A 16,913-nucleotide genomic window follows, 5' to 3' on the forward strand; every position below is an offset into this window, starting at 1 on the left:
GACCGACAAAAACAGTGTAATCATATTTGACTGGTTGTATAAATGCATCTTTGGAGCAGATAGGCCTGAGGTAAGGAGGGTTTGTGGAAAGTGGTTGTCGCACATAAATAAATCAAAGTCCTCATTCGCCAAGGAGATGATAACTGTTATTTTGAGGTGCTGCTATAAAAAAAACATTTTTTAACTGAGTAAGGGGCGCAGGGGTAACTAAATTGTGTTATTGTCCATTCTACAAAAGCTTCACTGTGACCAAGTGGTAATCATGTGCAGTGGATTATAAAAAGGTCAGAAGATTACCATCCATTAATTTTTTTAAGTATATTAGCTTAAATGACACACCCGGCCATCCTCAGATGCAAACATGACCAAAACTAGATACAAATAGTTACATAGTAATACCTCTTTTAAAAAAGAAAGAAAGAAAGGTCCATGGCAGCACTCACCAGGGTGCTTTTCTGTGTTTGGGATAGCTTTGTGGCCACAAAGTATTGTACAGGAGCTAACACAGCAATGACGGTCGCTCCAATCAAGGCACTGATTCCCAAGAGGTAGTAGAGCAGGATCACTCCCACAACAATCTGAGCAGGGAAGAAAAAAAACATTAAGCAGGAGATGAAAACAAGATTTCCACAGAGGTAGTTTTCATTCACACAACACTCCCCACTGACAATTACAAAATCCATATGAACACACTGCAGAGCTTTCTGTGAAGTGGTGAACTTATAGTAGGTCAGCTTATAGCAAACAACAACAAAAAAACCTCACACCTAATATCCAGTGAATACAGAGATAGATGCGAGTCACCGGAGAGAAGGTGAGTGATTGGTTTTCTCTTTATTCTTTATAAAGGCCTAGAAAGGTGTCAGCTGTATAAACCACCAGCCCCCACACAGTTTCTGTCAGCTCCTCACATCAATCCCACATAACTGGGGCTAAGCAGCCAAGCTATACACATCTGTGGGGTTTCCACTATTTTATATGCATCTTTTTTTATGTATCTTGCATCACCTTCTGCCTTTGCAGCCCTGTAGGGACAACAGCATTTTTTAAAATAGGAACCAAATCTGCTCTTTGCAATTGCAACTGGTCATGCTGTAAGCGTAATCTCACTTAGATGTTAAATGAGAAGGAAATAGACAAAAGTCAACAAAAAGAGGTTTGATTAGCTCATCCTGAGTCATAACTGATCCTGTCACAACAGATACTTTGGCTTGTCATAGCAGGAAAAGCAAAGGTGTAATTATTAATATTTTTAAAAGACTGGATTTCGTTCAGGTTCCTGTTATTGTACATGCTGGTTCACTGCTATGGCTCACTGGGACACCTGATGGACCAGAGCCACTGTGAACAAAACCAAAATGCCAAGAAAGGCCTTTTTGTATCACAAATAAAAGACTGATATCTCTGGTTGCTTAAAGCACACGGTGAGTTTTAAAGCATTCATCATTTTGTTTTGTCTTTTTCTACCTGCCTATAAAAGATATTTTGGAGGAAAAACACAGATGTAAGAAATAAAACAACTGATGCCTGAATTCAGACTTTGGGATTCTGTTTTTTCTACCATGACTAGAAAAAATGCTGGATAGCCTTATAAGGCAGAAATATAGTACGGAAATAATTGTATCTGTTATGTGAGGCTAATAAAATATTAAAATATTAGTGCAGTCTCTAAACTGAAACACAGAGAAATGCAGAGGTAACTAGATCCTGTGAAAAAGGTAAAGAGCCGTCACGTCTGAGATGAGTAACGAACTTCAAACGCCCAGTGATCCATCTCATCAGTGCAGCAGGAAGTGGAGAGCAAACGCAATGGATTCATTCACAGACAGGTGGGAACGGCCAGTGAATCCAAATGCTGCTTTAGTCTCCGAGATACCAGCAGGCTCACAGAATACTTTTTATTTTTGTTCATTTTAGCACTGTTTCATTTAGTGTTTGACGTGGTAGTCGAGCAAAAATTAAAATGAAACAAGGCACAAACACTAGACAGGGATTTACTATATATGCACATGTAATGTGTGAGCGGTTTTTATGTTAATGAGCATTGTGCAGGTAGTATTTATATTGTATTTGAGTAGTCGCTTTCATCGTTTTAGTACTTAAAAATTAAAAATTGCTTTAAGTTCAATTCTTGGAGCTTAAAGGAATTAGCTTGAAAAAGAAAAAACAGTATTTTCTGCTGCAAAGAGATTAGAATATATTTCTTTGTGCCAACAAAGGCTTAAACAAGCCGAAACAGAAGCCTGTAATTGTATATCTCCAAAGGAGTGACACTCACTAGACCTGTGGCATAAATTCATTTCTTATAAAAAAAAAAATTTTCAAGTGTAATTAAATCTTTTCACATTTCTATTTAATGCAAAAACACCTTTTTCATCTGATATGGAATGATATGGGTGATATGGGCCAGATGGAAGAAAAATGACATAAAAAATTAATTATACAGGGCCTTGAGAAAAAACAGGTGGAAGGATAAGCCATGAGTTTTTGCAGGCGTTCTGTGACACAAAATTTCCACAAGAAACTAACTGATCTCCATGTTTTGCTGAAATTGTACTTTTATCATAAACAGTTGTCATATTGAAGTCTAATTTATCCCAATGGTATAAAAGTAAACACGCTGAATAACAGTGCTGCTTGTCATAAATTATGCAGTCCACTTATTCCAAAGTAGTGCATAAAGGTCGTCTACTGCATGCATTAGCAGTCAACCTGTTCATCTCCAAAAGGGCTTTATAACACCCAGTGCTCAGTTTTTAAGCCCCCACATCTGTGCATGCAATCATTTCTTCTCCCACATGGTAAAGAGAAAATACAATGCACAGTACAGAAAGACAGACACTAAACAATCTGGTATTAAAAATGCAGTGTAATAAACACCTTTGACTCACACCTTAACTAATATCTAACACACTGGTGTGCAGAGAAAACTGTCTAACAATACACAATGCAATGCAGTAACAGAAAGCCAGCAAATGTATGACACAGAGTTACACTTATACCTGCACTGTAACACAGTGTAAAACATTATTTATAGTTCTGCAGTAAAGGATTGCAGCCAAGCCATAGAGCCACATAAATAACAGGAGGCAGAGCGGTCACAGGGATCACCTGAGCTGTGACCATGGTTACAATGACATTGAGTCCCTGATAGTAAAGACAGCATTAAAGGTTCACTCTGGAGCTTTGGACCTCTAGTTCTTGTTTTGTTTATGGACAACTGGATATACAGTCATCCTGAAGGTTTCAAACAGGGGGAGGGTGAAAAATGCTAGCAAGTACACATGGTGTAAACAGAATTTAAATTATTTCACAATAAATATGTTTTGCAAAAGGATTTTCGAGGAAGAAAAAGCATTCAGCACATTAGTTACAGCTCAAGCTTAGTTACAGCTTCATTGTCAGTGGGACTGAATTTTAACATAACTTTTGTTTGATTGCTAGAAAATCCTACGAGACATCTTCCAGAAGATTTTAGCTACCTTCTCCTTTTTATTTAAGGTTTATGTAGTGCAGACATCTCTGCTTCTGTTCTCTTTAGTGAGTGCTGCAGCTTTCTGGGTTACATTTCTGGATGAAATGTATATTAATGGAAGTAACCCAGTGCTACTCTGTAGCACAGAGCAAAAGAAAACACCTCAACATATAAAGCTGCCATTAGAAATATAATTAAAGCATGAAACATATAAAGCTTCAATAAAACACCTACATTGAGTGCTGCTCTCAGTGGAAACAAAACCCTAAAGATATCTACGGAGTAGAGAAGAACAGTGTGCTTCATACCTGTACTGGCATGGCCCACAGGTTAGGGCAGAGGAAGAAGAACCACATAAGCTGGTTGGTATCGATGGCAACCAGGTTGCAGATCTGACCTACGGTTAGCTCACCCATGGACATGGTGGAGGTGCACAGACGCATGATTTTGTTGTAGATTTTTGTCTGGAGAGAGAACAAAAAACATAAAAAAGGCTTGACAGCAATGCATTTCCCTGTAATGATCATTAGTTAACTGGTGCTTATTTTAGTGCTAATTAGTCTTTAACACAATGCTGTGTCTCAATACACACGCACAGACCACCTGTCCAGCTCAACATAGATATCTAATTAGCTGATCACATGGTAACAACTTAGGCATGCAGGCAGCTCAAACTGAGCATCAGGTGGTTTAAGTTATTTTGAACATTTCATGGGTTTTGCTGCCCAACGGGCTGGTCTCTGTGTTTCATAAACTGCTGATCTACTGGGATTTACCCCACACAACTATCACAAAAAGAGAAAATACTGGTCAGCTGCAGTTCTCTGTGTGAAAATGCTTTGTAGATGCCAGAGGTCAGAGCAGAATGATCAGACTGCTTTCAGCTGATAGGAAGGCAACAGCATCAACAAATAACCACTCACTTCAACAAAGGTATGAATAAGAGCGTCTCTGAACATACAACACATCAAGCCTTGAAGCAGATGGGCTACAGCAGGGAAAGACCACACTGGGTGGGTGCCACCCCTGTTAGCTAAGAACAGGAAACTGAGACTACAATTTACACAGCATAACCAAAATTGGGCAATAGAAGAAAATCTTTGCCTGGTTTAATGAATCTCTTGCTGCGATATTCAGGCTGTGGGGTCAGAATTTGGGATAAAGATAAGATAAGATAAGATGGCCTTTATTAGTCCCACAGGTGGGAAATTTGTTTTGTTACAGCAAAAGTGCAAAGTTATGTAGCAGAAATTAGAAAACACTGGAATGCAATAAAATACAATAAAATAAAATAAAATACTATATACAATAGAATAAAATAGAATAGAATAATATATACAATAGAATAAAATAGAAATACAAATACTATATACAACTGAGTAGGAAAATACAAAAACACAACTTCGTCAGAAGAAGAATTGCACGTATAGCAGTCTTATTGCACATGTGTGGGTTTGTGTGTTTGATCAGCTGCAAAAGTCTTTATTGTAGAGTCTGACAGCAGTGGGGAGGAAAGACCTGCGAAATCTCTCCGTCCCACACCGTGGGTGCCGCAGTCTCCCACTGAAGGAGCTGCTCAGTGCTGTCACAGTCTCATGCATGGGGTGGGAGATGTTGTCCAACAGGGATGACAGCTTAGCCACCATTCTCCTGTCACTCACCACCTCCACTGGGTCCAGAGGGCATCCTAGAACAGAGCTGGCCCTTCGGATCAGCCTGTTCAGTCTCTTCCTGTCCCCAGCAGAGATGCTGCCCCCCCAGCAGACCACACCATAAAAGATGGCTGAGGCCACCACAGAGTCATAGAAGGTCTTCAGGAGTGGGCCCTCCACTCCAAACGACCTGAGTCTCCGAAGCAGGTACAGCCTGCTCTGCCCTTTCCTGTAGAGGGCGTCTGAGTTATGAGTCCAGTCCAGTTTGTTGTTCAGATGAACACCAAGGTACCAACAACATGAAAACACAGATGCTTTCCACAAGCACCAGATCTAAATCCGACAGAGCACCTTTGGGATGTGCTTGCAACAAATCCGCAGCAACTGTTTGATGTTATTGTGTCAATATGAAGCAAAATGTCTGAAGAATGTTTCCTGCAGCTTGTTGACTCTGTGCCATGAAGTGCATTGAATAATAACAACCCAGTACTAGCAAGGTGTACCTAATAGTGTCCAGTGAATGTATATATCTTAATAAAACTTGAAGGTGTTTAATTAATTCATCAAAATCATCATCAGAATCAGCATACTTTATTAATCCCTATGGAAATTATGTAGTCATTTATGGCATTGCTAAATCTTTGCTAAGCTTTTGTTTGCAGTCATTAAAAAATGCTTTAATGTTTCTTTTTAGCAATTAAGTATCCACTTATTAACAGCAAACTGCCTCTTGTTGCAGGATTATCATGTTCAGACACCCAAATCAGTGGATATTATTGCTTTAAAATGAAAACATGTAAGCAAAGGAAAAAATGGACAGTAGTTTCTGTGTTTAGTCTTTTCACTGGGTGCCACTGAACTTATCAGACTTCTGTTTTCCAAGAAAAGATCTTTAAACCAGTCAACTAAATCTCATAAACAAAGTTTCCTTAGAGAACAGATTAGTGCAGTGTACCTGTATGGCTCCACGCAGGTTGATGCCTGTTTCAATAGCCACGTAGTAAGAGGCCTGGAGGAAAGTCCTCTGCAGGAGTAGGGCGAAGAAGAGCAGCACAGCCAACACGTATGCGTTCTCCAGAAACTCCTTGGAGGAAATGAAATAGATCCCGAGCAGCTTTATCTGGAAGTGCAGGCACAGAGAGAGGTTAGACAAGCAGGAACAGTTGTTAGGAAAATAGGTTGAACTCCCCTGGATTTTTAATTTCAGCTACAAATGTTCACGTTCATCACTTCAAAATTTGAGGAAAACATCATCCATTTAAAACATATTACCTCCATTTCAGAGCAAGCTTTAATATTGTGCATGAAACTCAATTAAACTGAAATGAAACAGAGGCTTTGGAGTGAAACGCACAGCTGATATGTGGGTGTAGGCTGGAAACCCAAGAAGAAGGCAGTTCGGGCTACAGAACACGGACACGGTATCTCTCTCAAAAATTAATGAATCCTGCATAACGAAGTCATCGTTCTCCCAATAGGAATTACAAATTATTGATTAGAAATATATCTGCACTCCATGGCAACTCATCCTCGAAACTTCCCCGTGTTTTGCTCTCTCGATACTCATTGGCCGAAATTGTCACTATTTTTCAGCTTGTTGCCCTGCAGACAAGAATATTTACTGAGTGCTTCTTAAGTCTATTTTTTCTTACCGTTCCCTACATTGGACTTGACTTTCAAACAAATAATTGAAGAGTTATTCTTACAGAAAGACGCCCGAACAGAGACAACTTCTAAAGCAATAAGTCACCCTCACCGGTGGCTGAATGGTGCGATTGTCCTTGCTGATGTGGTGGACAATGCCAGAGATGCAGAGAGGACCGGCAAAGCCCAGCAGGTCGGCCAGGAAGCGGAACGTGATGCTGAGGATGAGAGGTCTGCCAAATGCTTTTCTTAGAGCTTGCCAGATCCACTTTGGACCTTGGGGTGCTATGCCCTGAGGCCTCTTAAGGGTAATGAAAAGAAGGGCCAAATGTAGAAAAATATTAGCATGAAGACAAATAAGCCACTTTTTTAATATTCTTTGTCAAATACAGCTAATCTGCCAGGGCACAATAACAAGTGTGGCTTTTTTAATTAAAAGTTTAAAATACAAACACTAATCAGACTGTTTCGTTAGCATGATGAAGATTACGTCTTTCGAGAGAAGTGCCATTCGTCTGTGGTGTTGAAGTAGCAGCACAACAAAAGGCAAAGAGATTAGAGTATAAAAGCTGGCTAACATAGCAAAAGGAAATAACTGCTTGAACATAAAAGCTAAGTCAACACCATTAGATCTCAGCACTGCAACAGAAACCTATAAAATAAGGTCAGGTTCAAGGCTCCCATCCACCTCGTTGCTGCATAGGGTAGCATGATTAATGGCAAGTTTCACACTGCATCACATGAAAAGCCTACATAACTCCTCTGGGGGTAATGAAGCTGGAGCACCATGTCAGGGACACAAAACAGAGATTCCAAGACTGACTGGAGGAGGTATTGCTGTTAATTTATATTTATTTATATATAATTATATGAATTTCCTAAAACAACACGACAGCATGGCTCAGTGAGTCAGTTAGTACGATGACAGGAAAACATCTGGACTGCTACGGTGCAGTAAACAGTCCCAGGACATTTTCACTGTGTGTGCGCATCTCTGTGACCATCTCTAAGTCATTCTCAGAACTGTGAGAACAGACGTGACCCTGATCATGTGCCTCTATCTTTCAATTCAAGCTCATATTAAACCTCAGTGTTTGCACACACATACACACACACGCATCCTTTCTTCCTACCTCAAGTTCAAACAACTAAGAAGGAGGATGTTTCGTTCTCACACACTCACACTGTAACTAGCTTCCCATGAAGTGCAGTGCTTTCACCCCCACAGGGGTCAGGATGTTGCCTCGTTCACAGTAGAATGGGAATGACCTGGCGCCTCCAGGCCCTCCTCTAAATGCCCCACCACCACCCTTCCCCAGCGCTCCACTGGGATCCCTCAGTCTCTCTCATCCCCTGCTCCTGCCGGAAGGAAGTGGGGTTGCGTTCACACTGGACACACATGCAGACGTGACGTCGAGTGTGACCTTCCAAACACTGGAAAACAATGACCCTACAGAGGACGCCCTTCACATCTGACCCCTGACACGTGCTCCAGAAGTGAGATGGACAGAGAGACAGAGAGGGAAAGAGAGACAGACTGGACTGACATTAGCGAGACTAGAAGACCAGAGAAGAAAAGAACAGGACATAAGCTGTGTTCATCACATAAAAGTCTCAAATGAAAATACCAAACACACATCATAATTATATTATTAAAACACATGGAATCTTTCTGGGAGCCATATTAAGAACTAACTCATCTATCGATTCTGCTAAAGAAAGAGGAATTAAAAGAGTTCAAATATTACATTTCATTAGAGAAAGTTTTTCTTCTTCTTTTTTAATAAGCAGCAAATAAAAATGTTATTACATCCAAACCGGCTTATGCAAACGGACTTATAGCAGGAGGAAACCTTCAAAAATGCAAGGATGTGATGAAAGCCCAGCACAGACAGTCAAAGCCATCGAGGTGCTTTTATGCATTTCCTCATTTCCATACACGGAGATGAAAAAGTACAAGGAAAGGCCTTAGAGTATGCAAAAATGCAATCTAAGATATCACCACCATAAAATCATTTGTGCTAGAAATTACAATAAGGTTTAATCAGCACATATCTAAAACAGTAGAGAGGATGGTATACAGCTGGGGTAAATCCTAAATAAAACACAAGCACGATATAGAGAATAAGCCTGACCATGTGTACATACACTACGCACATTCTCGTGACAGTGTGACATTTCACTGTTTACATTAGTCAAGTACTCATATCTATGATGTCTAAATAAAGTTTATTAGTCCCAGAGTTCACAAGCCATGAGTCACTGCAGGAAAGACATTGATTCAAACATACCCAGCAGGAACATTTAAAAAAAAAGCACAGCAAAAACAGGCCAAAATGAAGTGAATAAGCTACATGTTGACTTCTCACATAAATACTTAAAGTCTTGTTTGTGTCTCAGAGCTCAACGTCCAAGATGATCCCCTGATAATCATCAAAAAGAAACAGTGTTGAGAGTTTGTATGTTCTAACTTTGCCTGTGTGGGATGGATTTCTGTGAAAGCACTGGTTTGCCCCAACAGGCCACAGACTTAAGTAAAGTAAATGTTTAACTCTGAATAGGCTGTAGGTGTAAATATGAGGGTGAATTTCAGTCCTGTGATGGACAAAAGTTATGTCCAGGGTATGCTAAAGTAGGTCCCGGACCCACACGACCCTGAATTATTCATATTAAAGTCATGGACGGACAGACTTGTGCATTTCACCTTTGCTGGTTATCAGTGCCTGATATATATGCAATCATTTATTCAGCTTAAACAAGGAAAAACAAGGAAAGTAGTCGTGCTTTTGACACACACATCGACTATTTACTGGACAACAACCTCAGCTCACTTACTGTTCACAAAGATCTACTAAACAGTACTAACCTTTTGGTCTTCAAAGGCCTTGCGAAGCTTTATATAGTTTGTGAGTGCTCTCATTGCAATGGGCAGTTTGCCAATGACCTTGAGGTCGATGGGTCGTTTGTGAGCAGAGGTAATGAAGGTGTTCATCCACCAGTAGGTGGCTTTGGACAACAAGTTAACGAAGGGCTGCAGGAAGCGAACGCCGAGGTCCTGAAGGTCTTCGGGAGGCTTCACCTCTGTTGGATTGGCGAAACACATGTAGCGCTGTGACAAAAAGAAGAGCTTTGATTAACTGTTCAATTCCCCCTAGTTACCTGAAAACTAAGAGTGAACTCTAAAAACCACTGATTGGGCATTAAACGTACAGAAATATCGACTAATCTGTGTACAGCAGACGATAATTATATATCACCTGAATAGACTCTTATTAGTGGGGTTAATTATAGCTGCTGAAAGCTAAGTAGTACAGGGTGTCTGATGTGGAAATTTATGACTAATGTAAAGTTTAAGAGTTGAAATCAGGCTCTGTTTTAACCACAACAAAAAATGGAATAAATAGAATTCCCAGTTTTTTTGAAAATGGGTCAGAATAGGACAAATATCCAGCAAAATATGTTCTGCAAGATCCTGAGCGTGAATTAATTAGAAAGATTTGATTTAACAATCGTTTATTCATTTTGTCAGCCAGTAAAATCTAAATTAGCTTTTTAATGAAAGCGTGTAATGATTTATTTTCTATTACTTCAACATGAAAGTTCACCTCAATTATTAATATAAACTGTTTGCACACTTTTAACAGTGCAGATAGAGACACCTCAAGAAACTGAGGTCTAGCGGGCCAAATTATTGCAGAATCCGTTTCTCTGCTGTTTGCCCACGGCTCTGTGATTTAGTAACAGGTGTTTGTTTAGTCCAGAGGTTAACAGAGACAAACACATTCTGAATTGTCCAGAGGAAAAAGACAAGAAAAGGCACAGAGCACTGGTCTGACATTTTCTCCACGCTCAGGAAGGGTCAGAAGGCTGAAAATGTCAAAAGCTGAATAATCATCTTGCTGTGCAATCGATAAAATATTAATAAGATACATCTAGAAACGTGATCAGAGACCAGCATGAAGCCCCACACTGAACCACACATGTGAGGGGAATCTAGTGTCTTTTAAATATACTTTAAATGAAAGTGAAAGGATCGATTTTGCATTCAGAAGAAAAAAAAAACTTCATTTATGCATTTTAGCTTCCCATTGATTTTTTTTACTTTTGCATTTGACTTGAAAAGTTTGGATCACTGTTCCAACAGGATGCTTCTATATTAGTGATAAGCTGATGTAATTGCACAGTTATCAGTGTTACTTTGGGTTCAATGTGAATCATCAGAAGCTTGCACTAAAATGGTGAAAAGGCTAACATTAGGATGGTTGTACAGCACACATCTTAATGACCTTAAAAAACAAGAACTGGGTCAATAAGTTCGAATTTATTTTTCTGCAATCCACAAAAGGTCAAGAGTATGAATATAGGCTCAAATATATTCACACATTCACTTATTTTAATAAGTGGTGCTGAAGGTTCTACAGTGTCAATTAATTTGAGAACTATAAGATCATCAGTTCAAATAACTGTATGTAAACACAGAACTTTGCCAGGTTCTGGAAGAAGACCCAAACTGTCACTATCAGATGAAAGGAAATTGGCTAGGATATTTAGGAATAACCCAGAAACCATCAAGCCTGCCATGAACTGGAAGGTATCGAAACACCGGCTTCAGTATTCACAGTGAAGTGATTTTTACGTCACCATGGCCTGCTCCAAAATCGTCACATTCAAGCTGAACTGAAAGTTGAAGCAGCCCTCATGGATAAACCGAATGCCTTCTGGAGAAAAATTTTATCAATGAGACAAAGATTGGCCACAGTGACAAGAGCTATGTTTTGAGGCGTAATCATGAGGCTTTCAAACCAGTTAAAACTGTACCAACGGTGGTAGCATTATGCTCTGGGGCTGTTTTCCTGCCAGCGGTGTTGGTACATTACATAAAGTGAATGGAATAATGAAGAACAACGACTAACCCTAACCCACATCAACAGATAGATGGTTAAAACTCGGACGTAGGTGGTGTTCCAACAGGACAATTTTCCCAAACACACATCATAACTAGCTTTGGAACGGATAAAGCAGGCTAGTGTTAAGATTCTGGAAAGGCCTTCCCAAAGTCTCAACATTAATCCCATTAAAATTGATGGACTATGCTTAAAAGCCACATCTGCAGCCAGTTTAAATGAACATGACCAATTCTGCCAACACAAGTGGTTAAATATGAAGCCTGAATTATGCCTGAAGTGAAGGTGTATGTATATATTTGAGACTATGAATACTTTTGACCTGGTGTAGATTACAGCACATTGTTCTCATTTTTTAATGATTAAAGATGTACAGCACGCCATACAATCATTCCACCCAGTTCAAATAAATCATGAAAAGCCCAAAAATGATCATGACCTTCATTTTACATTATACTGAAAAATAAAGCTCTCTTCTCAGGCTCACAGAGTTTCCACAATGGTCTAAAAATTCTCAAAAACATTGCATGCAGTTGGAGCTGTCATCATTTTAATCATCTGATTCATAAAACTGAACCATGGGGAATAAAATGCTCCCCAGCTGCAGGGGATACTGTAAATGGCCTCAGCAAAATCGCAAGCAAGGCTGAAAGGAAATGTCACATCATTGTCTTTAAATACAGCTGCTGTATTGTCACTGTTACTGGATACCCTGGCTTTAAAATCTGGAGATTATTCTTTGTTTTTCATAAATATGCAGTTTAAAATCAATGGCATGTTTACTTGCATTTGAATGAAAGCCAGTGAAGGTTTATAACCACTGTCACATGCTCCAGTGTAACTATGACCATTTTAAGAGCTTAACAAAAAGTAGTATCACTGCATCTGAATGATCTTACGTCACTCTCAGTAGCTTATGTGTTTATATACCCGCACACACATGAGTGGACAAAGACACAAATGTACACACTTACCCTGCCGAGGATGACGTTGATCTCTACAGTTAGTAGGAGTCCATACAGCAGCACCAGCAGTCCCGTGATGCAGTAGCGTAGCTGCCTGGGGCCGATGCCATGCTCGGTGTACTTGGCAAACTTGATGGTCTTCATGATGAAGGCCAGCACCCAGTAGATCAGCAGGGCTAAAGGGATTTAGCAGGGATCAGAGTCACACAGTGAATTACCAGATAATAATAATAATAATAATAATAATGCATTGGATTTATATAGCGCTTTTCAAGGCACCCAAAGCGCTTTACAATGACATTATTCATTCACGCTCACATTCACACACTGGTGGAGGCAAGCTACAGTTGTAGCCACATTTATCGTTTCCTAAGCCAGAAACGATAAATAACTCGACCACATATTATATTATTATAACTTATATTTCAGTCTAAATGAAAAAGTGTCATTAATATGACATCGCTCTGTCTGAAACTCAATTTGTCCAATACGTGTATTTTGTTACAGGCTGGGATACATTTCATATAACTGTGTCCATGGTTCAAATCATGTTATAATTTATTTACCATGTGGAGACACCATTCAGTCTCATGTTTCAGCTCCGTAAGAGAACTGTTAAGATATTAGGGGTTTTTTTCTTGTTTCTTCCCTCCGTTTCCATTGCACTGTTTCTAGCAGATGTCTAATTCAGGAAACAGAAGGTAAATCTGCTGTCTTTGTTCCATTATGATTTTTGATGGAGCTACATCATGTCAGTCCAGCAGGTTTATTGCAAATAATGAGACAATGATAACGGATTCGTGTTTCCACACAAAGGTTACACTGCTGGCCAACAGCAAAACCACTGAGATTTTTTTTTCTTCTTTATAATGAAGAATATCTCTAGCATAAAAGTCAACACCGAAGGCTCTCTCTAGAAGATGAATTTCTGCCTGGCTGTGAAATGGAAACCTTACAGCCAGGGAAGCTGAGTGACTCAATGGGAGCATCGAATAAAGCACCAGGAGCTGCACACAGATGAGTTAATGATGCCTGAGAAGGAAGGGAAAACTGCATGGCGATTGTTCCACAAGCAAACATCACATGTGGAGAACTAATGGACAAAGGTGAAGCGTGACACTGCTCTATTTATCAATAATTATCATGAACTGAAAACACTGATCATCATTTCATAACAAAAAACCAAATATATTTGCCATGGATATGCTTATCTGCTGTGCAAACTGTGCAGCGCTTTCACTTTATATTAATTTTCATGAGGAAAACGCATAATTAATATCTGCACAGAGAACAATCCCCCTCGATGACACTGCCCTGCATCATTATCTGAAAGTAATGAATCAGTCATCTGCAAATGACAACACTGACCCTGCTGCTCTGTTATGCAATCCCGCAGAGTTTAGTAAATCAATAATCAGTTGCCATTCTGTATCGGAAATTCAAGTAAGTACAAAGATAATGCTAGCTTTACAAGCCGTGATCACAATTCGTATTGCATTCACTTGATTTCAGTGCTACGAATAAATATGCTGAGCAGTATATTCCAGTGTGAGGCTGACAGTAAAGGTAAACTTGTATCTCTCAGGAAAATGTAAAAAAGAATAAACAGACGATACCTAACAGTAGTTTGGGAAAGTTGGAGGTCTCAATGTTATGATAGTAGACAATAGAGGTGATGCCAGCCATGAAGGCCAGAGCTGCAGGCATGTACAGGTGAAGATGGAGGGACTGACTGAACCTGCAAATAAACATCAGATAGAGAAAGTAAGTAAGTAAGTAAGTAAAACTTTATTTATATAGCACCTTTCAAGATAAAAATCACAAAGTGCTTCACAGAAGCTAAAATCTAAAAATAAAAATCAACCAAAAGCAAGTTTAAAAAGATGAGTTTTTAGCTGTTTTTTAAAAGCGACCACTGAGTCCACAGATCTCAGGCTCAAAGGGAGAGAGTTCCACAATCTGGGGGCCACAGTTACAAAAGCTTTGTCGCCTTTTGTTTTCAGGTTAGGCTGATAACAATAAAAATAATAACAATTATTATTATTATGCATGTTACCAGATGTCTCATTAAGCAAGTAAATTAGCCTAATTTCTCTTTACCTCATATGGCTAACCACCCCAATCTCCACAACTAATCTAGAGCCTGGTAAACTAAATTAGACAACAACAGGATACACATAGAGAGAAATTAGATAACGAGACCTAAACATGAGCGGTTTGCATTCTGCATCAAGATATAGCCCTGTGAGTCATTTCATGAGATTATCCAGGAAATGGAGGCAGTACTGTCATCTCACAGCAGGTCTTGGGTTTGAATCCACTTGCCAGCTGAAGCCTTTCTGTGAGGAGTTTATATGTTTTGCCTGTGCCTGCATGGGTTGTCTGCGGGCACTCTGGCTTCCTCTCATAGTCTAAAGACATGCTTATTGGAGTCCAGGGTAAAGCTCACTGACGTGTTTTCAGTTGGCAAATATTACCATTTGGCTCTCAGTGGCTTTGTCTGTATTGTTTTGGCTGGTGGTGAATGCTAGCAGGCTTCATTGTGCTAAGTAGCATCCTTTTGTCTGCATTAGACTTTCTCCATTTTTTTTTTACAAACCCACTTCAGTATGCTATTAATTCCTACAGTTTCCTGTTTGTAGTCAAGGACATGCATTTCAGTAAAAAAAAACCTTTTCACAGCAGCACATTAACGAGGGCTCTGTGCCTTTTCTAATGTTACATGTAACATGTACTTTTCATGTTAAAATGGCTGCTTTGGAAAGAGCCTGTGCTTTCTTTTTCTTCTTTCTTGCTCCAATGCATCTTCTCTTTGCCTTGCTAGCTTTTGCATTATGTCAACTCCCCTTTGTTTCTGCTGTGGTAGTGTCCTTATTTCTGTAAATAAATAGATCCAAAAAGTAAATCATATCATGATATCACTAACATATCATCATGTCATGAACTTTTTTTTTAGCTTGCAAACAGATAACTGTCAGATCACAACCTCTGTTTCCCCACTGTTAGCTTTGACTAGCTTTAAGCTTTTATTTCACGCTGCATTTTGTTGTTTGTCTTCATATTCTTAACTAAAGATTGTGTAGTAATTAAATGTACTCGGCTTCGCTACTATTTAAATGGTAAATGGCCTGTATTTGTATAGCGCTTTACTAGTCCCTAAGGACCCCAAAGCGCTTTACACATCCAGTCATCCACCCATTCACACACTGGTGATGGCAAGCTACGTTGTAGCCACAGCCACCCTGGGGCGCACTGACAGAGGCGAGGCTGCCGGACACTGGCGCCACCGGGCCCTCTGACCACCACCAGTAGGCAACGGGTGAAGCGGCTTGCCCAAGGACACAACGACCGAGACTGTCCAAGCCGGGGCTCGAACCGGCAACCTTCCAATTACAAGGCGAACCACGATCGCCACGATTTAAGTAGAAAGCAAGCAATCAACAACTGCAATCCTTCCTGGATTGCATAATTGAGCAAATATCTTTTGCAGATTGAAGATAAATGCAGGTTAGTGAGATTGTGATTGCAGTTAATTGCATTCACCTGCCATCCCACCTGAATAATGGTGAAAAAAAACTGAATTGTGTCACACAAAAACCATATTGATAAAACTACAAAATACATTTTTTAAGCTAAACAAAAGCATTTAAAGATGAACATTCTCACTAGTGTCATGACATAACAAACACCACCTCATAATGACTGAAATCATCATGAGGCTGCAGTTTGTATTATTAAAACACCAAACATACCCATCTGAGACAATGCCCTCGGCAATCTCACAGACGAGGATGAAGAGCAGGATGAAGGTGAGAAGCCAGCGCAGGTTGTGTCCAGGAAAGTGAAGCCAGGTGCTGTGGTGGATGTGGACCTTTGAACTCTGGCTGCCCCAACCTCAAACATGAACCAGGCAATCAAAGTCATTGAGAAGCAACAGGGTCATTTCACTTTAAATACAAAAAGGCCAAAAAAGAAACATTTTAACAACAGTAGAAGATAGAGACTGAATCAAATGTTGAAACTGAGAAAATATGTAACTCTAAAGCCTGTATATACTTTTCAGCATTGATGGTGCTTTTGCAGATGTCCAAGCTACCAATTCCATGGGCTCTGATGCATACCATCAGGTTATGGCATCCATGTTTTTGAAAAGAAAAAATCTAATTTTGATTTTCTGACCAAGAGCAGTTCTCTATTTAGCTTCAGTTCATTTTAAATGAGATGAAGAGAAGACAGAAGCATTTCTGGATCATGTTCACACATAGGTTCATCT

General features: G+C 39.7%; 1 protein-coding gene across 5 annotated transcripts in view; it reads right to left on the reverse strand.

Annotated features, from left to right (window-relative positions):
• Positions 1-16,913, reverse strand: part of abcc8 (ATP-binding cassette, sub-family C (CFTR/MRP), member 8) — a 57,393-nt gene that overhangs the window by 34,612 nt on the left and 5,868 nt on the right. For all 5 annotated transcript variants that reach the window (XR_002062947.2, XM_019361860.2, XM_025909255.1 and 2 more), the window contains exons 3-10: positions 16,393-16,534; positions 14,257-14,378; positions 12,650-12,816; positions 9,638-9,880; positions 6,884-7,072; positions 6,083-6,247; positions 3,784-3,939; positions 444-578 (exon numbers count right to left, since the gene is read on the reverse strand). Coding sequence is in view for 4 of the 5 variants with exons in the window: in XM_019361860.2 (XP_019217405.1) it covers positions 444-578; positions 3,784-3,939; positions 6,083-6,247; positions 6,884-7,072; positions 9,638-9,880; positions 12,650-12,816; positions 14,257-14,378; positions 16,393-16,534 (1,319 nt within the window). In the remaining variant the exon portion in view is untranslated. The remainder of the gene's footprint in view (positions 1-443; positions 579-3,783; positions 3,940-6,082; positions 6,248-6,883; positions 7,073-9,637; positions 9,881-12,649; positions 12,817-14,256; positions 14,379-16,392; positions 16,535-16,913) is intronic.

This window comes from Oreochromis niloticus, linkage group LG7, assembly GCF_001858045.2.
Source record: "Oreochromis niloticus isolate F11D_XX linkage group LG7, O_niloticus_UMD_NMBU, whole genome shotgun sequence".
Lineage (NCBI taxonomy): Eukaryota > Metazoa > Chordata > Actinopteri > Cichliformes > Cichlidae > Oreochromis > Oreochromis niloticus.